At 39.5% G+C, this 24,087-nt stretch overlaps 1 protein-coding gene across 6 annotated transcripts in view; it reads left to right on the plus strand.

Annotated features, from left to right (window-relative positions):
• CERS5 (ceramide synthase 5) overlaps positions 1-24,087 on the plus strand; it is a 31,785-nt gene that overhangs the window by 5,805 nt on the left and 1,893 nt on the right. For 3 of the 6 annotated variants that reach the window (XM_086399503.1, XM_086399505.1, XM_086399507.1), the window contains exons 2-10: positions 15,111-15,216; positions 15,971-16,101; positions 16,790-16,847; positions 18,596-18,646; positions 19,806-19,898; positions 21,520-21,648; positions 21,752-21,858; positions 22,672-22,828; positions 23,673-23,781. In XM_086399503.1, coding sequence (XP_086255629.1) covers positions 15,111-15,216; positions 15,971-16,101; positions 16,790-16,847; positions 18,596-18,646; positions 19,806-19,898; positions 21,520-21,648; positions 21,752-21,858; positions 22,672-22,828; positions 23,673-23,781 — 941 coding nt within the window. The remainder of the gene's footprint in view (positions 1-15,110; positions 15,217-15,970; positions 16,102-16,789; positions 16,848-18,595; positions 18,647-19,805; positions 19,899-21,519; positions 21,649-21,751; positions 21,859-22,671; positions 22,829-23,672; positions 23,782-24,087) is intronic. The other 3 variants (XM_086399502.1, XM_086399506.1, XM_086399504.1) reach the window with 1 other exon arrangement.

A 24,087-nucleotide genomic window follows, 5' to 3' on the forward strand; every position in this document is an offset into this window, starting at 1 on the left:
ACTCATTTCATCTTCCTCTTGTAAGCCTGGCTGCCTCTGCTGTATACTGCCTTTTCTTTTTTCTTTCCCCCATTCTTCTCCACTTCCTTTGAGTGGAGGAAGAACTTTTCCTCTTTCTAGCAGACCTGCTGCCCTCCTTCTAGGTCCATGTCATGTTCCAACATTGTGACGCAGAATTGGTCCTCCAGACTGGAGAGGTACTTTGGGAAGAATGGATACAGCTGCTGACTAGGTTGTAAGGGAGACTGCCCATTCCACTGCATTCCTAAATATATTCTTTTGGGCTTTATTGAATTGTAAATCAGGTTTACAGATCCAGCAGAGTGAGATTGAAAAAGCCTATGTAACTCTGCCCTTATCTGAGAATCTGCCTCCTACTAAGCTCCAGATAATCAGAAGCCTTTCTCTCTTGGAAGACTTTCCCCAGCCCTTTCTGTGCAGTGGGTGTTGAAGTTCTGCAGACAACCCTGAATACTGTCACGACTAAGGTCAGGTTCCTGGTGACAGTATATTCATCACAGAAAAGAAACACGTCAGATATTTTTGCCTTAGCCACTTCCTGAGTCAGAAAACTAGGGTCTCCTAGATGGGTAAAGAAGAAATTAATGAAGAGGCGGCATCAAGGGAAGTCTGTACCTTTCCTTTAGAGTGGGAAGGGGAGCTGTACCTATTTTGACTTTCTCATCAGAGATAGTTTTAGGCAGATAAAGCTGCCTTCTAAAGAATTCACTGAGTTTTGGGCTCTTGTACTTAAATCTACTCCTACTTTATCTTTGGGAAAGTTAATTGGGATGTTACTGCGAAAGGAGTTAACCATAGTCACTTTTAACTAACAAAAAAAAAATCTGAAACCAGTTTTCCTAGATATGAAGAATTCTCTGTGAATTACCTACTGCTGTGGTCTCCAGTATAGTGGCCACCAGCTAGTACAATAGCTACTAGCTTTGAGGGGTTTCAGATGCAACTGGTCAGCATTAAGATGTGATCTAATTATAAAATACACACCAAATTTTGAAGACTTAGTGCAGGAGAAAAAAAAAGAATGTAAAATACCTCAATTTTTAACACTGATTGCATATTGACATGATCATATTTTGGATATATCAAGTTAAACAAAGTATATTTTCAAAATTAATTTCACCTGTTTCTTTTTTACTTTTTTAAAAGTGGCTGTTAGAAGATTTTAAATTATTTCTGTTGACACAGTGATTTCTGCTGACAACACATTATTTCTGTTGACCAGTGTTGATAATAGTCATTCAAACAAGTATTAATAATCAAGAAGAGAATTTTAATATAGATTCACATTTGATTCAATTTTCTAGCACCAGAACGTGATTTGTCCTGGGTTTATTGGGCCAAACTTAAACAATGGGGCTTTCTTAAAAAAAAAAATTTATAGTAATGGATTTTTTTGAATGTAAATCTTCTTCTGAATGAGTTAAATAGGTATAGTCTGTTTTGAGTCATTGTTGGTTAACCGTGCATTCTAGCCAAATATTGCTTTAGAGTTGTTTTTTATATATCACCTCAATCAGAGTAGTTAATGTGTAAACAAACAAGTTTGTCAAGTACATGAAGTGCTACACAGCCCTGATAAGGCAATAAGAATAACCACACTATTATATTCTTCTTAAAACTATGGAGTTTCTTAAAAAGGGTATTACTTATAGTCTGTAGCTCTGGGTTAGTGTCAGCATTTGTAAGAAGTCTCAATTATAGGCACATAGGGTCTCAAACTAAATCACATTATTGTGGTTGTGTTTAATACTTCTTGGGGGAAGTCTCCAGTTACAGAATGAAATTAGTTAATTTCAATTTCTACTGATTCTCCAGAAATCAGTGACCTCTGACATGGAGCTGGTAGGTTATCTTATGACTCAGGAGGACAGGTGGCACATTTCCTTGAAACACTTTACCTTTTTAGTTGAGAATTAAATTTTTACCCATTTGTTCATCTGTTCATTCTTCAATGATTATGTATTGAGAACTTAGTGTATATCAGATATCAAACTGTGTGCCAAGAGTGAAAAAGTAAGTCATAGTGCCTGCCTGCAGGAAGAGAACAAGAAAAACAGTGGTTAAAATAGAGTAATGAGTGTGTGCACAGGATTAAGTCATGGGAGTTTGGAAGAGGTGGACATGGTTCCTTTTAACATTATTAACTGAAATATAGGCTTAATATCCCACAAGCACTTGTTTCTTGAATTATGAAGAATGGTAAAAACTTCTTAAGAAAGAGCTTTTTGTTAACTGTTATCTAACCCACTCCAGTATTTTTGCCTAGAGAATCCCATGGACAGAGGAGCCTGGCAGGCTACAGTCCATGGGGTCACAAAAAGTTGGACACAATTGAGCAACTAATACTAATACTATTATTTGGCATGCATTTGTGTTTCTGGTTTAAGCAAATTAAGTAGTATAATTCAGTTCAGTTCAGTTCAGTCACTCAGTCGTGTCCGACTCTTAGCGACCCCATGAATCCCAGCACGCCAGGCCTCCCTGTCCATCACCAACTCCCAGAGTTCACCCAGACTCATGTCCATCGAATTAAGTGATGCCATCCAGCCATCTCATCCTCTGACGCCCCCTTCTCCTCCTGCCCGCAATCCCTCCCAGCATGAGAGTCTTTTCCAATGAGTCAACTCTCGCATGAGGTGGCCAAAGTACTGGAGTTTCAGCTTTAGCATCAGTCCTTCCAAAGAAATCCCAGGGCTGATCTCCTTCAGAATGGACTGGTTGGATCTCCTTGCAGTCCAAGGGACTCTCAAGAGTCTTCAACACCACAGTTCAAAAGCATCAATTCTTCGGCGCTCAGCCTTCTTCACAGTCCAACTCTAACATCCATACATGACCACTGGAAAAATCATAGCCTTGACTAGACGGACCTTTGTTGGCAAAGTAATGTCTCTGCTTTTGAATATGCTATCTAGGTTAGTCATAACTTTTCTTCCAAGGAGTAAGCGTCTTTTAATTTCATGGCTGCAGTCACCATCTGCAGTGATTTTGGAGCCCAAAAAAATAAAGTCTGACACTATTTCCACTGTTTCCCCATCTATTTCCCATGAAGTGATGGGACCAGATGCCATGATCTTCGTTTTCTGAATGTTGAGCTTTAAACCAACTTTTTCACTCTCCTCTTTCACTTTCACCAAGAGGCTTTTTAGTTCCTCTTCACTTTCTGCCACAAGGGTGGTGTCATCTGCATATCTGAGGTTTTGATATTTCTCCCGGCAATGTTGATTCCAGCTTGCGCTTCTTCCAGCCCAGCGTTCATCCACTTAAAAAAGGTGAATATGTTTAATGAAATAAAACGTATGTACGTAGTTGGAAAAGGAAGAGTTATGAAACAGTGAGAGTCTTAGGGAACTGCAGCTGTTCTCCAGATGACGAAGTGGTATAGTAGGAGACATGGGTTTGATCCCTGGTTCGGGAAGATCCCCTCGAGAAGGAAATGACAATCCATTCCAGTATTCTTGCCAGGAAAATCCCATGGACAGAGTAGCCTTGTGGGCTACAGTCCATGGGGTCACAGAGTTGGACATAGCTGAGCAAGAACACACTCACTGACACACAGCAGTTCTCCAGCAATATTTTGAGAACTGCTGCTCTATAAAATATTCATTAGCTACTCTATAATAAAACTACAACTTAGTCTTAAATTAGTTTGTGTTAGTGAAACATTTTAATATATACTCTAAGTAATTCTTAATCTCGAGACTTATTTCCTTCATAATAAGGTTAAGGTATAAGTAGAATGTTGATCCTTCTTTTCTCATGACAGTACCAAGTAGGTTCATCCAATTGCACAGTTATTAATCATCTTAATTCTTATAGATCTAAGTGAAGCTAACTGATGGCAATGGGAGTGAAGAATAGTCTGGTATAATCCAGTATATGCCTTGTGGTGGCTTAGGATAGTATATGTCATAAAGGTTTTCTTTTTTGTAGTTTGTTTCTGCTTTGTTTTAAGAGCAAATTGGCCAATTAAAAAAAAAAAAGTCCTTAAAAAACCTGCAAAGATTACTTGTGCATGGACCATGCAAGAAATTTTGGATTTGGTGGTATAGGCATCCCTGAGAAGTGCAGTACCTCGTACACAGCAAGCACATATATGTGCTTGCATAGCAAATCCTGTCCTCTTAAGAATTTACTCAGAAAAATACACTGATATGGATGCATATGTTTAGGGAATATACAAAATAATATATGGCTAGGAGTCAACTGCATGTAAATGAATAAATAGTATAATTTAGAAATTTGTAAATCTTTTGTTCTCAGCATTATTTTTTTTTTTACTCTTAAAAACTGTTTGAGGATCCCAAAAAGGTTTTCTAAATGTGGGTTACATATACCTATCAATGTTTTCATATTTGAAATCAAAATTGAGAAATTTAAGAGATATACTTATTATTTCATTAAAAATAACAAAGATAAGCCTATTACATTAACATAAATAACATATTTTTGAAAGATAATTTTCCAGACAAAAAAAATTCAGTGAGAAGAACATTGGTTTTTATATTTTTGCAGATCTCTTTGATGTCTAGCTTAGTAGAAGATAGCTGGATTTTCCTCTCTGGCTTCTACATTCAATTCCTTGTAATATGTTGGTTTGGTTGAAGTATATAAGTAAAAGCTGACTTTACACAGATGTTATTGGAAAGGGAAAGTATTTCATCTTTGCTGTTATGCCAAAACACAAGAAAGGTTGGTTGCATTGTGGAATCTGAAACCATATCATTGAGCTTTTCATTCAGGTTAAAATCCACCAGTCTGTCATACACTTTGTATGGATGTCATGTATTGGTCACGTGAAAAAATACTGGTTCCCTAAGTTATACAAATCTTTTAAATGTACATTTCATAATATGGTACTAATAAAAATCATATAGTTAATCTCATTGTAACAGTCTCATTAGAAAAGCCTTGAAGTATGTATTGGGATGTTGTCGAGCTCAAAGGCAGATATGAATTCTCTAAAATTCAAACTGTCACTTAAAAGCTTGAATTTTACCAATGGAAAGAATGTTTGTTTTTGTTTAAGTAACAGGCTCTTTTCATTCACTTTTAAGAAAATGTATCTTAAGTACGCAGGTCCTGAATAACCTTGGTTTTTCTGTCAGTCATTCTTGTGGGTAAAAATGGTGTTCTTTGAAAAAAGTGATTTAGTTGAACATACAATTCAGTCAAACAAGTGCATTTCGTTGAGACAGCCATATCCCTCGGTATGCAGTAAAAGTGCTTTCTGTGTACTTCCCATCTTATCGCAGACTACTTTTTTTAAAATGTACCCAAGGATTGGCTTTAAAAAAAAAAAAATTTTGTTTATTTATTTGGCTGCTCTGAGTTTTAGTTGTGGTATGTGGAGTCTTTGATCTTCTTGTGGCATGCAAAAAAATCCCATGCAGCATGTGGGATCTAGTTCCCTGACCAGGGATTGAACCTGGGCCCCATGTTTTGGGAACATGGAGTCTTAGCCACTGAACCACCAGGGAAGTCCCAAGAGTAGGCATTTAATAAAATTAATCATTTGTATTGCTTCATCAAGGGCATGCTTTAGTGCAACTGGCATCGTTGTTAACCAAGAGGCTATAGCAAGAAAGAATATAGTAATTACTCCTACAGTTGGCTGCCACTGCTTTGATTTGTGTTCAGGTTCTGTAAGTGTATCCACCATTGCTCTTTTTGCATGATTGTTGCAAATGTCAACACCATAACAAAGGCGAATAATGTCTTAATAGTATTAGGAAAACAGTTTTGATTTTATGGGCCCCCAGAGTGTATCTCAGGGGTGCTCTGTGAACCATACAGACTGTCTGCCATAATTGACTCAGATCACCCAGGATGAGTGTATAGAATAAAGTAAGAATCTGCATGGAACCCTGAGGAAACTGTTTTTGGAAAAGGCAGGCTTCTCAGGTGGCTCAGTGTGATAAAGTATCTGTCTGCCAAGCAGGAGATGCAGCTTCAATCCCCGGGTCAGGAAGATTTCCTGGAGGAGGAAGTGGCAACCCACTCCAGTATTCTTGCTTGGGAAATCCTGTAGACAGAGGAGCCTGGCCGGCTATAGTCCACGGGGTCGTAGAAGAATTGGACAGGACTTAGCAACTAAGGGCTTCCCTTGTGGCTCAGCAGTAAAGAATTCACGTGCCAAGCAGGAGATGTGAGTTCGATCCCTGGGTTGGGAAGATCTCTGGAAGAGGAAATGGCAACACATTCCAATATTCCTGCCTGGAAAAAATCCCATGGACAGAGCAGCCTAGAGGGCTACAGCCTATGGTCACAAAGAGTTGGACACAGCTGAGCACGAGCTACCTTTAGCAACTGAAAAACAACGAAAAGGAAGAAGAAACCCAAAAGAAGATGAGGTATGATAGCCATATAGTATTTGATCATATCAGTGCATACATGTGGACATCACCTCCTGGGAAGAGGGGTAGCCGCCCAGATGCAGGCGGTGAGGAGCCAGCAAGGTGAGGCGATTTGCCTGCATTGGCAGGTGGATGGATTCTTTACCACATAGCCAACTGGGAAGCCCCTGAAAATATCAGTAGTTAGCATTTACTAAGTACTCACTTTGTCCCAGCCACCATTCTAAGTACTGAACATTAAATCTTCATAGTAACTTTATGAAGTAGGTAGATAGTGTTGTTATTCCTCATTTACAGATGAAAAAACTGAAACAACCAGAAAAGTAAATAACTTCTCCAAAGTGCATAGCACATTGTCCAAACTAGCAGTGCATACTAAAAAATCTAGTTCTACTGGGAAAAGTGTGACAGAAAGGAAGCTAAGAGAAAAGAGCATTTCAAGGGGGAGAGCATGCTCAATAACGTCAAATGGCACTGAGTCGTCAGGTAAGATATGGGCCTGAAAAGTATCTGTTTGATTTCACAGTAAGATCATTAACGACTTTGGCAAGAGCAGCTTCAGTGGAGTAATATGGACTGAAGCCAGATGAGAGACATAGGAGGGTTCAGGAATGAGTAGGAGTTAGAAGAGAAGTCATGAGGAGAGAACTTTTTCAAGAACTTTCTTTGTGAGATGGTGAGAGCCAAAGGCTGTGAGGGACAGGAAGAGCTGTTTTAGGTTGGGAAAACTTGAGCATATTCAAGGTCTGAGAAGAAACAAGTAGAGAACAAAGCTGAAAATAATAGGAAAAAAAGAGGACTAAATAGAATGAAATTTCTGATCAGGAAGAGAATGGATCTAAAGCACAGGGATATTAGTTTTAGATAAAGTGGTTCTGTTGCACTAAGTGAAGATATTCCTTTCTCTTCTTAGTCAAGATTTGTGAGAGAGCCCTAGCTATTTCCACTTCTTTTTTTCTCTTCTTTATATTTTTACTGCTCTAACTCACTCCTGTCCTTTAGAGTCTCCATTTCACTGGAATTTATTTGGTGAAGGTTATCACTGGTCTCCAAATTGCCAAATCCAGTGGATACTGAAATTCTTGTCTTACTTGATCTCTGCCTCATTTGACACGACTCCCCCTCTGACCTTCCCACCACCTAAATTCACCTTTTATGTTGTGTTTCCTAGTATTCTTACCTTCGTTCTCTTTTTAGTTTATATTCCTTTCTTATGCAGTCAATCCACCCTCATAATTTTAGCTACCACCTGTATTCTCATTCTCTCTCTTCTTTCTCATATCTTTGTGTATATGTTATCTTAAGCCCCCTTTTCCAGGTTTATTTGCCTTACCAGACTGTTGCATTTCAGTGTTCCACAAGTACTTCAAATTCAGTATACAGACAACTCATCTTTCACTCCTAAATTTGCTTTTCTTATCTTATTCTCTACTTGGTTGAGGCATCGTAATCAACTTAGTTTCCCAATCTGGAAACATAGAAGGCACCCTTGATTTTTCATTTTTCTTTTGATCCTTATATCTACCCAGTCACCAAGTTCTATCAGTTTCACTTTCTTGCCATCTCTTGGGTTGAATCCAACCTTGCCTTTCGATTTCTGTAGCCTTAGTTCAGTGCTTCATTACATCTAGCATGGATTTTTTACAATAGCCTAAAATCTTTTCAGTGACTCTCCATCAACTGTTCAAGCTTCACATAACATGTAAGGCACCTGTGATCTGGCCCCTAACTGCTTGTATAGTTTTTCTCCTATCTGTCACCACCCCCACTCCCAATCTGCACACTGCATAGTTTTCTAAGCCCTTTCTTATCTCTTCTTTAGCACATGCTATTCCCTCTGCCTGAGTATCTTTTTTACTTTCTCCTTCCCTTTCAACTCTACAGAAGCTGCTCAAATTTTTTATGTGATTGGTTTATTAAGAATTCAATTGTAGGGAATTCCCTGGCAGTCCAGCGGTTAGAACTCTGCTGTATTTTCACAGCTGAGAGTGTGGGTTCAGTCCCTGATCAGAGAATCCCACAAACCAAGTGGCGTGGCCAGAAAGAGAGGAAGGAAAGATGGAAGGAAGGAAAAAGCATTCAGTTGTAAAGGGGAAGGACTTTCTGAATTTGTTTTCTATCAGTTCAGTTCAGTTCATTTCAGTTGCTCAGTCGTGTCCAACTCTTTGTGACCCCATGAATTGCAGCACACCAGGCCTCCCTGTCCATCACCAACTCCCGGAGTTCACTCAGACTCATGTCCATTGAGTCAGTGATGCCATCCAGCCATCTCATCCTCTGTCGTCCCCTTCTCCTCCTGCCCCCAATCCCTCCCAGCATCAGAGTCTTTTCCAATGAGTCAACTCTTCGCATGAGGTGGCCAAAGTACTGGAGTTTCAGCTTTAACATCAGTCCTTCCAAAGAAATCCCAGGGCTGATCTCCTTTAGAATGGACTGGTTGGATCTCCTTGCAGTCCAAGGGACTCTCAAGAGTCTTCTCCAACACCACACTTCAAAAGCATCAATTCTTCGGCACTCAGCCTTCTTCACAGTCCAAGTCTCACATCCATACATGACCACTGGAAAAACCATAGCCTTGACTAGACGGACCTTTGTTGGCAAAGTAACGTCTCTGCTTTTGAATATGCTATCTAGATTGGACATGACTTTCCTTCCAAGGAATAAGCGTCTTTTAATTTCATGGCTGCAGTCACCATCTGCAGTGATTTTGGAGCCCCCAAAAATAAAGTCTGACACTGTTTCCACTGTTTCCCCATCTATTTCCCATGAAGTGATGGGACCGGATGCCATGATCTTTGTTTTCTGAATGTTTTCTATGGGTCTACACATTTACCTTTAAATATCTCAGTTTTCATCTCTCCGTGTGTGTGTAAGATGGATGGGGGCAGCATTCAGGTTCAAAATATTTACTCAGTACTCTTCATTTAATGATATGCCATCTTCATCAGTCTGTATAAGACCTTTCTCTTTTTATTGTATTTTTCCTGTCTTCGTCTTGTTGTCTATTTCAGTTTCTTTGATGGTTATTTTTCTTTTTTATATATCAGTTTTGACATTTTTGTATTTTTCCAGAATTGATCTAAGCCAGTGCTTCCCAACTCAATCATGTTGCTGCACACATAGAAAATAATATGTGCATGCACAATGGGTACACGAGACCAAAGGCTACAGACAGGGTTTCTGGCTACCATCCACCCATGGACCACCCTGAGAGCTGAGAGCAACATCTTGACATAAGCATAGCCCATCTAGGGGCTTTCCTGGTGGCTCACTGGTAAAGAATCCGCCTGCCAGTGCGGGAGACACAGGTTGGATCTCTAATCTGGGAGGACCCCACATGCCGAGGAGCAGCTGAGCCCATGTAGCACAAGTATTCAGCCTGTGGTCTAGAGCCCAGAAACCACAACTCTTGAGCCCACTGCTGCAACTACTGAAGCCCATGCACTCTAGAATCTGTGCTCTGCAACAAGAGAAGCCACCACAGTGAGAAGCCTGAGCACTGCAACAAAGAGTAGCCCCCACTCACCACAACTAGAGAAAAGCCCAAGCAGCAGCAAAGACCCAGCACAGCTATAAATAAATAAATATTTTTAAAAGTAAATGAGCCTTAAAAAAGAAAAAAGTATAGTCCATCTGTGTTACCTGCCATGATACATTAGTTGAGAAACTCAATCTAGACTTTCAAATATATTTGTATATAGTTCATATTCGTCAATGATGTTGCAGTGGGTCAAAAAGAATTGTTGGTCTAGCTCTTGTCTTTAGTATGTAAGAGCAAAGTGGTGAGTAATTTCATCTTAAATTAACCCAGGCTTAGGTCAGCTGCTACCATGTATCTGGAGGGCAAGAAAGGGGCAGAATGAAATGATCTCTATGGAGCAGAATAGATATATTACAATCAGGATTTGGATCACTAGACTCATGTTCCTGGTGTGGCAGGTGGAAAGGAGGAGTTTGCCACTGTAGACCACTAAATGCCTACTTACTCAGATCTTCAGGCAAAGGGCAGTCAAATTATTTAAATTATTTAAATTATTCAAATTTAAATTATTTAAAACTTGGGCAACAGATTGATCTTGGACTGAACAAAAAAAAATCACAAGATAAGTTTGAGTTCTCTATGTTATCCAGGACAGTAGTTTTCAACTAGTATATCAGTACTCCTTTACACTATTAAAAATGATCAAGAACCCTAGAGTTTTTATTTATATGGATAATAACTATCAATATGTACCATTTTAGAAATTAAAAAAAATTTTTAAGTATTTACTCATTTGCTTATAAATAACAATATATAGTATTGGTAATGTTAACTAATGCTTTATGAAAACTTATTCAGCACTTTCCCAAAACAACAACAAAAAAGTGAAAATAGTATTATTTTACATTTTTGAGTCTCTTTGGCATCTAGCAGCTGTATTCTCATCAATTCTGCCTTCAGTTTCTTGCTATGTGTCATGTAAGCTGTGGAAATTTTCACTGTACACTTATAAGAGAATGAGAGAGAAATGAACTGTTATGAAACTATAGAATTATTATGAGAATAATTTTGACCTTGCAGAGCAGAGCTCCTGAAAAATGTCGCAAGTGTCCAGGCACACTTTGAGAAGTGCTGATCTAGCAGAAATGATGAATGCTAATTCTAGGTTCTTTGGAATTAGACCAACCTAGATACCTATTTTCTGTTATTCTAAATGCCAGGTAAGTGATGCGGAATGAATGCATGACTAGTATTTGTTTTGCTCAAATTTCTGATTTGAAATGTTTTTTTGTTTGTTTGTTTTTGGCTGTGCCATGCAGCATGTGGGATCTTAGTTCCCCAACCAGAGGTCAAACCCGTACCCTCTGCAGTGACAGTGTGGAGTTTTAACCACCAGGGAAGTCCCCTGTTTTTAATTTTTTTTAACACAGGAAAAGTTATTTTTCTATCATAATTCCTTATTGTGGGTTTTATGCTTCATGCTTTGGCACAATATCAGTGCCCAATAAATATTTTGTCAAATAAGTAGATTTTCTTAAAGTCTGTCCAGCTGTCACTGACTTGATGCCAGTAGCTCTGCGTCTTTCATTGAACTCTGAACTAATGAGGACAGGATGTGAGCTTATGACAGCTCTAGGATATTAAGTCTGCTTCAAGGTCTAGATAATAAAGCAGGTATCTTGGCTTCGCCTAAGTGATCAGGGTACAAACCTGTCCCTGTTGTGTGAAAGAGGATTTCCTGCTCTTTTCACTTTGTTCGAGATACCATCAGGGAGTACCCAGACCAAACTGTTTTTAGTAAAAATAATAATAGCTGCCTTTAATGAATGTTTACAAAGTGTCAGGTACTGGGTAGGCATACATGATGGTCCGTATAGTCAAATCTATGGTTTTTCCAGTAGTCATGTATGGGTGTGAGAGTTGGACCATAAAGCTGAACACTGAAAATTGATGCTTTTGAACTGTGGTGTTGGAAAAGACTCTTGAGAGTCCCTTGGACTGCAAGATAAATCCTAAAGGAGATCAGTCCTGAATATTCATTGAAAAGACTGGTGCTGAAGCTGAAGCTCCAATACTTTGGCCACCTAATGGGACGACTCATTGGAAAAGACCCTGATCCTGGGAAAGATTGAAGGTAGGAGAAGGGGACGACAGAGGGAGATGGTTGGATAGCATCACCAATTCGATGGACAGGAGTATGAGCAAGCTCTGGGAATTGGTGATGGACAGGGAATCCTGGTGTGCTGCAGTCTATGGGGCCGCAAAGAATCAGATATGACTGAGCTCTACTGTAACTGTGTCATTTCATCTTTAAAATAACCCTGTGGAGCAGATATTATCATCCTCATTCTGTAGGTAACTTTCATGAAGTCTATTAGCTGGTAAAATCTGCCTAGCCCCAGGGCCTTTAATCTCCTGACTGAAGGAAGAGGCCTGCTTCAGGGAATAAGAATAGGAATTCGAAAGACTGTTTTTTTGTTCTCAGGTCTACTTCTTCATTCAGAGAGATGATTCAGTGCTTTTATCTCAGATATGATATAGCACCAACTCAACAACAAAGAATGGCTACCTTTTTTTTGGCCACACCATGCAGCTTGTGGGATCTTAGTTCCCCAACCAGGGATTGAACCCACCCAAGGAATTCCACTTCTTGCAGTGGAAACGTGAAGTTCTAAGCACTGGACTGCCAGGGAAGTCTCAAGTATGGCTGCCTGAAGTAATTACCCTTTTGGGTACTGATCAATGCTGGGTCCAAACTGAGCTCCAACAGCAAGGGTGGAATTTGCTACACCTATCACTCAGTATGCAATTATTGAGCATAGAACCTTGATAAATACAAAAGCAGTATTCTCTGTCTTCTCAAGGAATTTAAACATGGGTAGGATTTTAAAATATTTATACACAGAATTATATACCAGGAAATATAAACTAATGTTTCTATTAGTATTGGTAGTTGATTAAAAGTTTTATACTACTTGTGTAAAAGAGAAGAATGGGTTACAGATGTGGATTACTTTGTGCTCTGAATCAGTGTTTCCCCATGTCTTAGGAACTTTGGTGATAAAGGTAAAAGAAGTTTTCACAGAGAAAGATAATAAACAGAGCTTCTTATTTTCAGTCCCTCGCTTAGAGATAAATTCTGGATTTGAATGCAGTTAAATAAAATAGGTCAAGAGCCCTCCATCTTACACCTCCCAGTTAGTGTTTTCATCATACAACTCCCTAAGATGCTAAGAGAGCTAGAACTGGTTTTGACTTATTCTGAAAGTGATTACATAAAGCTTTTGTTAGAGCTGAGGCTCATAGAAATCTTTGGTTGTGGAAAAGAGGGAGATCTTTCTTAAAGAGCCAAGGAGAATCATTCCTCAATTTTCAAATCTAAAAGTTATAAATTAATTATAATCAATGATATCATCATGGATCTTAGGAAAAATCTTTGTCATCTCCTTTAGATGACAGAACCAAAACTCAATAATCAAGTGATTTGACCAAGTTTATGTGTCTTATTGGTAGATCTGGGACTAGAACTAAGTACTAATAAGTAATTTCTTTCTTACCACTCTCTGTAGTTTCTGGATTTTTTTTCTTCAGAGCTTCTAAAGTTCTAATTATTTCCATAGTCTTTTGATTAGGCAGGAAGGTGACCATGACCAAGGATATTTGTTTAGGAAGAGGTCAGCCTCAATTCTACTTTTCCCTCCAATTAAGATCTTAATGGTTTGATATAAGGAGAACTATCATTTATTAAGTACTTCCTTGTGTCAGGGTCTTCATATATGTTATATCATTGTACCTGCAAGATTCAAGTAAAGTAGACCCGCTTCTAATGGGAATATGAATGAATCCCCTGGGAATCTTGTTAGTGCAGATCCTAATTTTGCTGGTATGAGATGGGGTTTGAAATTCTGCACTAAAAAGCTGCTAGGAAAAGCCAGTAATGCTATTTATCTGTTGGCCTTATGTTCAGTAGCAAGAATGTTGATATTATTTTCATCTTACAAATGAAAAAAAACTGAGGGTTCAGTTCAGTTCAGTCGAACCGCAGCATGCCAGGCCTCCCTGTCCATCACCAGCTCCCGGAGTCCACCCAAACCCAGGTCCATTGAGTCAGTGATCCCATCCAACCATCTCATCCTCTGTCGTCCCCTTCTCCTGCCCTCAGTCTTTCCCAGGATCAGGGTCTTTTCCAGGGAGTCAGCTTTTCACATCAGGTGGCCAAAGTATTGGAGTTTCAGCTTCAACATTTGTCCTTCCAATGAACACCCAGGACTGATCTCCTTTAGGATGGACTGGTTGGATCTCCTTGCAGTCCAAGGGACTCTCAAGAGTCTTCTCCAACACCACAGGTCAAAAGCATCAATTCTTCTATCCTCAGCTTTCTTTATAATCCAACTGTCACACCCATACATGACCACTGGAAAAACCATAGCCTTGACTAGATGGACCTTTGTTGACAAAGTAATGTCTCTGCTTTTTAATATGCTGTCTAGGTTGGTCATAACTTTCCTTCCAAGGAGTAAGCGTCTTTTAATTTCATGACTGCAGTCACCATCTGCAGTGATTTTGGAGCCCAAAAAAATAAAGTCAGCCACTGTTTCCACTGTTTCCCCATCTATTTCCCATGAAGTGATGGGACCGGATGCCATGATCCTAGTTTTCTGAATGTTGAGCTTTAAGCCAACTTTTTCACTCTCCTCTTTCACTTTCATCAAGAGGCTCTTTAGTTCTTCTTCACTTTCTGCCATAAGGGTGGTGTCATCTGCATATCTGAGGTTACTGATATTTCTCCCAGCAATCTTGATTCCAGCTTGTGCTTCCTCCAGCCCAGCTTGATGTACTCTGCATATAAGTTAAATAAGCAGGGTGACAATATACAGCCTTGACGTACTCCTTTCCCTATTTGGAACCAGTCTGTTGTTCCATGTCCAGAGGTTTAGCAAGATTAAATAAGTTGCCCAGGTTCATACAGGCAGTAAATGGTAGACTAATGATTTGATCTAGGTCTTTCTTACTCTAAAGCTCAAAATGTGATAAAGGGAACCAGGGAAAAATGGAGAGAGAGCTTATGTTCTAATATTTCTTAAACAGGTCACTTCTCAAGTGAATCAATGGCAGAATTCAGGATTAAATCAAAAAGTTCTGGCTCCTTGCCAAGTGTTTCCCCCTTTCCCTCTTATCAGTCCCCTAATCAGAATTTTTGCTTAATGCTTAGCAAACAATTTTTAGAATTGGCTTTTGGGTTTTCTCCATTACAGGTTTATTGCCAAACCCTGTGCACTCCATGTTGGCATCCAGGACAGTGGTCCTTATCAGGCACAACCTAATGCTATCCTTGAAAAGGTGTTCATGTCTATTACTAAGGTAAGTGGGCAAAAAAAAAAAAAAAACAGGAAGATTTTTGTTAGGGTTCATCCCCCATAGGGCATGGGAGGATAGAGAGCAAGTATTTCCAAGGCTAAGGATAGGACGGGATGATCTTTCACATTTGGATAGTCCATAGAGCTATTAGGAGAACTTTATCCACTCAAGGAAATACCTTTGGGCTAGGATACCTTAAATAATTCAAAATTACATACATTAGAGATTTAGGCCTAGCAGTCACCACCACCCCTACTCCCCAAGACACACATCATATTTTGATTTTGTTTTTCCCTGCTTCAGCTCTTGTCATTACCTAGTTGCATAATCAAGATAGAGATGGTACTGATAGCCTTTGCAGGTTGGATTTTTGTGTTTTTTTTTTAATTTAAGGATAAATACTTTACAGAATTGTGTTGGTTTCTGCCAAATATCAACATGAATCAGCCATAGGTATACATATGTCCCTTCCCTCTTAAACCTCCCTTCCAGGTTGGGTTTTTAATATTTTTTTTTTTTACTCACTTGGGCTAGAGGGAGAAAACCAAATAGCTGTGTGTATAGGGGAATGGTAAAGGTTCTTGATGTGTAAAATAGTACTTCTTACATAAAAATGACTTTGAGGGTGAAACCTGGAAAGAAAAACATTACTTAAGTCACTGTAGTTATTACCCCTCTGCCACTCAGCTTGTCAAAGGGCTTTAATGAGTAGATTTGAAGAAAAAGCAATGTTCTGACTCTGGTCATACGTCTACAGTATCCTGATGAGAAAAGGCTGGAGGGCCTGTCAAAGCAACTAGACTGGGATGTCCGAAAAATCCAATGCTGGTTTCGCCATCGGAGGAATCAGGACAAGCCCCCAACGCTCACTAAATTTTGTGAAAGCATGTAGGTGTATGGAAGCAGGTGGGGAGTGAGGAGAAGGGTGGGGTATGACTGGACTAAGGTTTTCTTTTTGGAAATCACTTCTCCTCTTAGGATAACAGTCAATGGATGCAGAAGGCTAACTCTGTTATAGGCTGGAAAGAAGAGAACTGAAAGCTTGGTCACCCTTAGTTTCTTGGACATGCTTGTCTCTAAGCTAGCTGTAGTTGCATTTCGTTCACGTTTCCCAAAGAAATTGGGAATGAATTTCTCTGCTTTCACTTACGTAGGTAGATATGCACACCCTTGTATACCTTGGTAGAGATAGTTCCAGCTTGCTATAGGTTGACATTTTAATAGGAAGCATCCCTTTTCTGGACATGCTATAGTTCATTTCACTGGGTTTTTTACTGATTATCCTCTGGACACCAAGCACTATATCTCATTGTCATGCAAAAAAAAAAAAATAGGCACTATCATCGGGGAGTCTGATATAAAAGAAAAGTTCACTGAAACCAGTATATATTTGTAGAAACCTATTTTTAAACAGAGGCTGGAAAATTTGTATCTCTTTGGCTTTTTAGGTAACTGTATATCATCAGTTTCTTACCAGTAAACTGTGTTATCCCCAAATGTGCAACCTTGAATTCTTTAGCTCAAAGACTTTCTTTTGAGTAATTGTTTGTCTAATTTCTACTCTTCACCCATCTAGGTGGAGATTCACTTTTTATTTATGTATATTCTGCTACGGAATTAGATTTCTCTGGTCGGTGAGTCTGAACTTTCTCTGGTTCTCTGTTGGGGTCTAATCATTCATGCATCCCTAGAGATAAGAGTTAAATACCTTTAGAGCTTTGTCCTCTACTCTCTTTTGTTTTTTCTTTTTTTTTGTTTTTTCTTTGTGATGCCTAGAGCCCAGGTTTATAAGCTAAATAAATTGTCTTCTGTCTGGGGCCTGACATCAGTAACCTCATGACACTGTTTCTCCTTAAATAATGCTAATAATAATAGTATTAATTAAATTGACATAGTACATGATGGTTTACAAGGCATTTGACAAAAGTCCTGTTCTTGCAAGGAGGAGACAGTTAAAGAAATGACATCAGTAACTCATTGAAGTAGGTATTATTCCTGCTTTGCAATTGATTATCAGAGTCAAAGAAGAATTTCAGGCTTTTTGATTCATGAGTCTTTTTTTTCTTTCCTACTGTACCACAGTATTTTCCTCTAAATGCATAATTAAAGTTTCAAAATACGTGAAACATAAGGAAGCAGAACTGAAGGAAGGGAATAGACAATTACACAATCATATTTGGAGATTTTAACGCTCTTAATGATTGGTTAAATCACTAGACAAAAAATTATCACTGAGCATGTAGAAGGTTTAAATAACAGTCCAACCAGTTTGGCCTAATTGACATTTATAGGACACCACACCAGCAGCTGAAGGATATATATTATTTTCAAGTCCATGTAAAGGATCCATTAAGATAGACCATATGCTAAGCCATAAAATTAGTCTCAGCAAATTTTAAAATTTTGAAGTCTTATAAAATATGTTCTCTGACCATAATGGAATTAAAACAGGAATCAAATCAATAATAATAAGATGTCTAGAAAATATTTGTAAGTTAAACAACTCTTCTGAATAACCCAAAGAGCAAATAAGAAATCACAAGGGAATTAGAAAATACTTTTAATTGAATGATGCTGAAAATACAACATACCAAAGTTTGTGGTATGCAGCTAAAGAATACTTTTGAGGAAATTTATAACTTTAATTTGTTTATATTAGAAAAGAAGAAAACTTTAAAATCAATGATTAAGTTTTCACTTTAAGATCCAGAAAAAGAAGAGCAAAGTAAACCCAAAGTAAGTTAAAAGAAAGGAAAAAAAGAAGAGCAAAAATTGATGAAATAGGTATTAGAAAATAATAGAGAAAATTACAAAGGTTGGTTCTTTGAAAGTTTTAATTAAAATTGATAAACCTTTAGAAAAAAACAAGAAAACAAATTATCAGTATCAGGGAGAAAAAGAGGCTATCACTATAGGTCCTGTAGACATTGAAAGAATAGTAAGACCACATTATGAACAGTTTAATAGTAATAAATTCAACAACTTAGATGAAATGGACAACCCTCTTAAAGGACATAATTGAAACTCCATTGGAGATGATTGCTTTTGACTTTTGAATCTTTGGCACAGAGAGATCTCCTTTGATTATTAAATGAAATCACTGTCTTCCTGCCTCCCAATTTCCTATATATTCCAGGTTGTGATGTTTCCAAAAGCTATCCTAGCACTCTCTTTGCTCTTGTGTACAGTTTCTCTCATCTTAATAGCACTTTCTTGTTCTAGCAAAAAAGTATAATTGTTTATTTAGCCTTTAAGGATCCCTAAATTCTGTCTAGGGGGCTTCCATTTTCTTTCCCATCTCTTTGCCCAAAGTATAGAGAAAGAGGTAGATGGGCCAGGAGGGAATTCTGAAAACTGACTTGGATTATTTGTTTTCTCTTAGTCACCTTGGTTCTGGGACACCCGACAGTGCTGGCACAGTTACCCTTATCAGGTAAGACCTGAGCCTTTAAGACAGGGGCGTTGTGTGTGTGTGTGTGCATGTGTAGGCTGGGGTTGGGGAGAGTGCATCGCCAGTCCCAGGGCAGATAGAACATTCCCTTGAGATTCTTGAGGGATTAGGGACTGAGTCTCTTTGAGTCATATGTTCACAGTATGTATTTTTGGGGTCCCCACAGCAGTGAAATCTTGTCATCTGTTTGTTCCAGATATTCACCTTAATTGGGCTGGAAAGAAAAGCAGCTTCCTGGCACTTAATGAGGTGCTTTCTGGTTCAGGTGTCCCTTTTGAATCCCATAAGAGCATCTTGGTTCTAGTCTAAAGTAGAAAAATGTCAGGGGGTTGCTAACAGGGTGGAAGAAGGAAAGGCCTCAATGTATTTAATCCCCTGAAAATTGCCCAGAATTCTAGACACACTGATTTGATTGTGCTGTGTGTGTGTGTGTGTGTGTGTGTGTGTGCGCGCGCACGCTTAGTTGCTCAGTCATGTCCTTGTTAACCGTGAAAGTCACTCAGTCCTGTCCAACTCTTTACCCAGGGATCAAACCCAGATCTCCCACATTGCAGGTGGATTCTTTACCAGCCCAAAGAAGACTGGAGTGAGTAGCCTATCCCTTCTCCAGCAGATCTTCCCAACCCAGGAATTGAACTGGGGTATCCTGCATTGCAGGCGGATTCTTTACCAGCTGAGCTACCAGGGAAGCCTATCTGATCTCTAAAAGATGAGCCAAAGATGTGTATGGGCTTCCCAGGTGGCGCTAGTGGTAAAGAACCTGCCTGCTAATGCAAGAGATATGAGATGTGGCTTCTATCCCTGGGTCAGGAAGATCCCCTGGAGAAGGGCATGGCAACCCACTCCAGTATCCTTGCCTAGAAAATCCCATGGACAGAGGAGCCTGGCAGGCTACAGTCCATAGGGCTGCAAAGAGTTGGACACGACTGAAGTGATTTAGCACACAAAGATGTATATGTGGAAGGGAAGAGTTTAAGTGTCAACACCAGTCCAAAGTCTGTTAGCTATTGCACATCTTGGAAGATGATGGAGAGGAAGAGTATTTAATAATCGGGGGTATGAGTTCGCTGACACAAAGAAAGCTGGGAACATGGAATGAGTCTTTGACTAGCTGGTATCCTCACTACTTTTTCTCTTCCAGCCTCTCACAAGTGGACTTTATTACTATTATATCATGGAATTGGCTTTCTATTGGTCTCTTATGTTTTCTCAGTTTACAGACATTAAAAGAAAGGTAAGGACGTTGGCTCCCTTAACACCCTGATTTATGGCACCCTCCTTTCCGGCAGCTACCATTATTGTCATTGTGATGGATTCTCTGTCCTGATTAGGACCACAAAAGAGGGTGAAAGTAGGTTTAGTGTGACTTTTAGCTCTTTGTAATGTTCTCAGAAGTGAGCCCTGACTAGTGAAGTATATTTGAGTCATTCAGGGCAGCCCAGGATGAAAACAGTTAACCAGCTAAGACGCATACCCTTTTCTTTGTTTTTCTCCAAGGTTCTTACACATATAAAGCTCAAGAAACTAGTCTAAACTTAGGGATAGCAAGTCCTGATCCAGGAAAAGCTTCGATTCCAGAAAAACTTTTGCCATTAGTGACCCTTGTTCCCTCTCTGTTCTCTGTTCTTGGTGACCCCACTTACTTAAAAGAATGTCGGTTGGAAGGGGTTTTAGATGTTTTAGTTTACCCTTTTCTTGCTGTTGTTTAGGAAACAGATTCAGAGAAGTGAGTTGACTTGCCTACAGAATGGCAAAGTTGCAAATGACTTAAGTTTTTTGTAAGTATACAGAAAGGGCAGAATCTTCACCTTTTATTGGCATCCACCTGACATAATGCAATTCCAGCAGCTCTAACCCTAATCTGTCACTAACTCATGGTTATCTTTGGTAAGGAAAATCAGGGTTAGCACTTGTGGGAATGGATTGACATTAATCTGGTGTATTAGTTGTTGTGTAACCTAGAAGCATGATATATAATTTAAATGCCTCTCACCCTCTTTTGGTTACTCAGGACAGTTACACACCCTCCTATGAGGACATAGGTCTCCTTATTAAAATTTCATTTTAATGCATGACATATATAAAAAGGTTTATAATATGTATGTAGGTTTTAAAACGTTCTAGAATGTGTACTTGTGAACTCATCCCCAACTCAAGAGCTAGAACGTGTGATTGTATCCATCCATATGGAGAGCATAGACTTTATATCCTTGCTTCTCTGATGCAATTTACCTGCCTCCTCCCACCCTCTATCCTTCACTGGGCTGAGAAGTATTTATTAGATATATGTAATAACTCAGGTATTTAGAGATTTCTCAGGGTCTAACCTTGTTATTTGAACCCAAGAGGAAATTAGAGCTTTAAATCTGAGAGCAGGAAGTGCTTGTAGTAAGATGGACTATTTAGCATTTCTCTGAAATGTTTTGGAATAGCTTCTCCTCTCCACAAACCTCCCCTTTCTCTTAGGTCCCTTTGGTTGAAATTCCCTTCATCAATGCAGAAGAGTCTTAGATACTCAAGGAATCTAGAGGTATAAGGCTTATATGCCTGACTACCACCTGGGAAATTATCTCCAGGTATCAGCTAAGCATCTGAAGTCTACATGTTCTGCAGCTACCAAAGAAAATTGCTCTTTTCTGTGTTTTGAGCTATAGATTGAGTGTAGATTATGGGTCAGTCACTGATGTAGATAGTTTTGGGTGAAATGTTAGGCAGCTCCCTAGGGGAGAATTGAAACAAAATGAAACTCAGAAGGGGTGGGATGAGGCCCTCTGAGAACAGTACAGGGCACTGAGTTGCATAGCAGTTCTGCGGCCTTGCCTTTACCTGCGTCTGCTATTTGCATTCCTTCCTAGGACTTCCTGATCATGTTTTTGCATCACCTGGCCACCATTGGGCTTATTACCTTCTCCTACATCAACAACATGGTTCGAGTGGGAACGCTGGTCTTGTGTCTACATGATGTCTCAGACTTCTTGCTGGAGGTAAGACCCCTCAATGACTCTTTCCTCACTAGTCCTCTTTACTTTTCTTCCTATCTGAGAACTGGCTTTCTCCCCAATTCAATTCTTATCTTTCTTTCTCCAGGCAGCCAAGCTAGCCAATTATGCCAAGTACCAGCGTCTCTGTGACACCCTTTTTGTGATCTTCAGTGCTGTTTTTGTGGTGACTCGCCTAGGAATCTATCCATTCTGGTAAGTGTTAGGGCTGTGGAGCTGTGGTAAATATGTAACAATAAACTGGTCACCAGTTTAGGGAACAGACATCAAGATTCCCTAACCCTAAATATTGCTCTGCTTTTTGCTTGACCTAACCTGACCTTTTATGGATTCTTGAAGGACCTCATTTCCCCTGTACAGTATTTCTAATACAGTATGATGTAGACCGAGAGCATCCAACTCACTTAGCTATGGCTCTCCTGATTCATCTCTGAGGAATAGTCCTCATTTTATGCCTAAGTAACTCCTCTGCCTTCTTTTGCACTGATTGTGGACTTCTCAGGCTTTTGCTTATTTTCCTGCTCTATACTGTCTCCTACCCTGACCACTCCCACTCCCACACCACTCTCACTTCTACACTCACGACTATATTACAGGTCATTGACTCTGTGGGTTGGAGATTTTCCTTAGTCTGAGGGAATTGGCCATCAGCTGTCCTGTATGTGCATGAGAATCTGAATTATTCCTAGGGTTATTGTTAAAACTGTTGTCCCAAATTGGTGATACTCTGCATATTTGGATTAGTAATATGACTTATTTGAAGTGATTAGTAATCTGACTTACTCTGTCAGCTGCTAAGAATTCTATATCTTCCATTATTCCTAAAGATAGAAAACTCCATGGGCCCCTTTCTTTACTGTCTTCTCACTGTGCATGAATATCCCTGGAACTTCAACTGATAGAAGGTATGGTGTGAAAACACAAGGTTCTGCTTTCCAGGAAATTCAACTTCATCCTTATGTGTCTGGCTTTGACTCTAGAATCTGACCATTGAACTTCCTCTTATAGGATCCTGAACACGACCCTCTTTGAGAGTTGGGAGATAATCGGGCCCTATCGCTCCTGGTGGCTTTTCAATGGCCTTCTCCTGGTCCTACAGGTTCTGCATGTCATCTGGTCCTACCTAATTGCACGAATTGCTTTCAAAGCCTTGATCCGAGGAAAGGTAAGGGTGAAAGATGGCTTCTTTCTTTGGGGTATTACCAAGCAAAAAGCCTAGAGCTCTAAGGTTTTCATCTTTTCTTTAAGTATGAATGTTTAGCCATCTAAGACATGACTTAGATGTCAGAGGCAGGATCTGCCTTCTTCCTGTCCCATAGGAATGACTTTTGTTAGATAATAAACAGGATTAGGTTTTGGAGACCATTTCAACCTACCCCTTACCTACCTACATCATGGATTTCATATTTTTATTTTTAGCATGGAAGCCTTTTTTCAAAGGAAATCATATGCAGAGCTCCAAGATGTAAGGAAATCATACGCAGAGTTCCAAGATATAAACTGTATAGAAGCCAAGATGTTAGATTGCCTAGAAGTGGTATGGTAATTCACAAGCCACCCCAAGATGGCCACACTGTGGTGTTCAAGATACAGTTTATGTAAGGAATTAAGTACCAGCCTCACTTACTGTTGCATGAGGCAGGGTCTTAAGTGAGATAGGTTTTTAGGGCTTCAAATACCACTTTACTTCAAGAGCCCAAAAGCACAAAGAAAGGCGTCATTCTGTGATAAAACTCATAACTGAATTTTGCAAATTCTGAAGCAGTCAGTCAAACTGTGATTAGCCTGAGGGATTCAGCCTTCAGTAACATACAATCCCAAGGGGAGGGGCTCTGGTAGTGGATACAGACTCTAGGACAAAGGGATGGAATGTTTCCCAGGAATATATGATCTCTTGTGACACTGTTCCTTATGGCTTTAATTGGTTTCAGAACTTGCTTAGTGTGCCTGTGCATCTTGGTGTAGCTATTGGACATCTCTCTTTTCCCTTGCTTTTCTTCCCTGACCAGGTGACCTATCCAGGAAGGATTAGACCCAGACTCTGTACTCTCCACTCTTTTCTCACCTCCTTCCTTTTTTCTATGCCTGGTGGGAGCTGGACAGTTTCATCTCTTGCATGTAAGTGTATCTGTGCTTCTAGTGTTCAGTGAAGCATGTCTATCTGAATGTTTCTCTTCCTTCCTGCTTTCCTTTCTGTTTCCCTGCATTGTATGGAGCATGCCTTTTCTCCTGACCTTGTGGGGCATTGCTGAATGGAGCTCAAGTTGCCAGATTCTTTTTCCTAAGTTGAGGCAAGAGTAGAGTCTGCTTTTTTTTTTTCCATTTCTGTTTTTCCCTTCTATCCCGCCTGCATCCCTCCTTTTTGAGCTTCCCTTTAGCTCAAATCTAACACACTGCCCTCTGGTGGAAATTTCCTGACGATCA

Source organism: Bos grunniens, chromosome 5 (assembly GCF_055505025.1).
Source record: "Bos grunniens cultivar Pamir isolate PY7600 chromosome 5, Bosgru_T2T1.0, whole genome shotgun sequence".
NCBI lineage: Eukaryota > Metazoa > Chordata > Mammalia > Artiodactyla > Bovidae > Bos > Bos grunniens.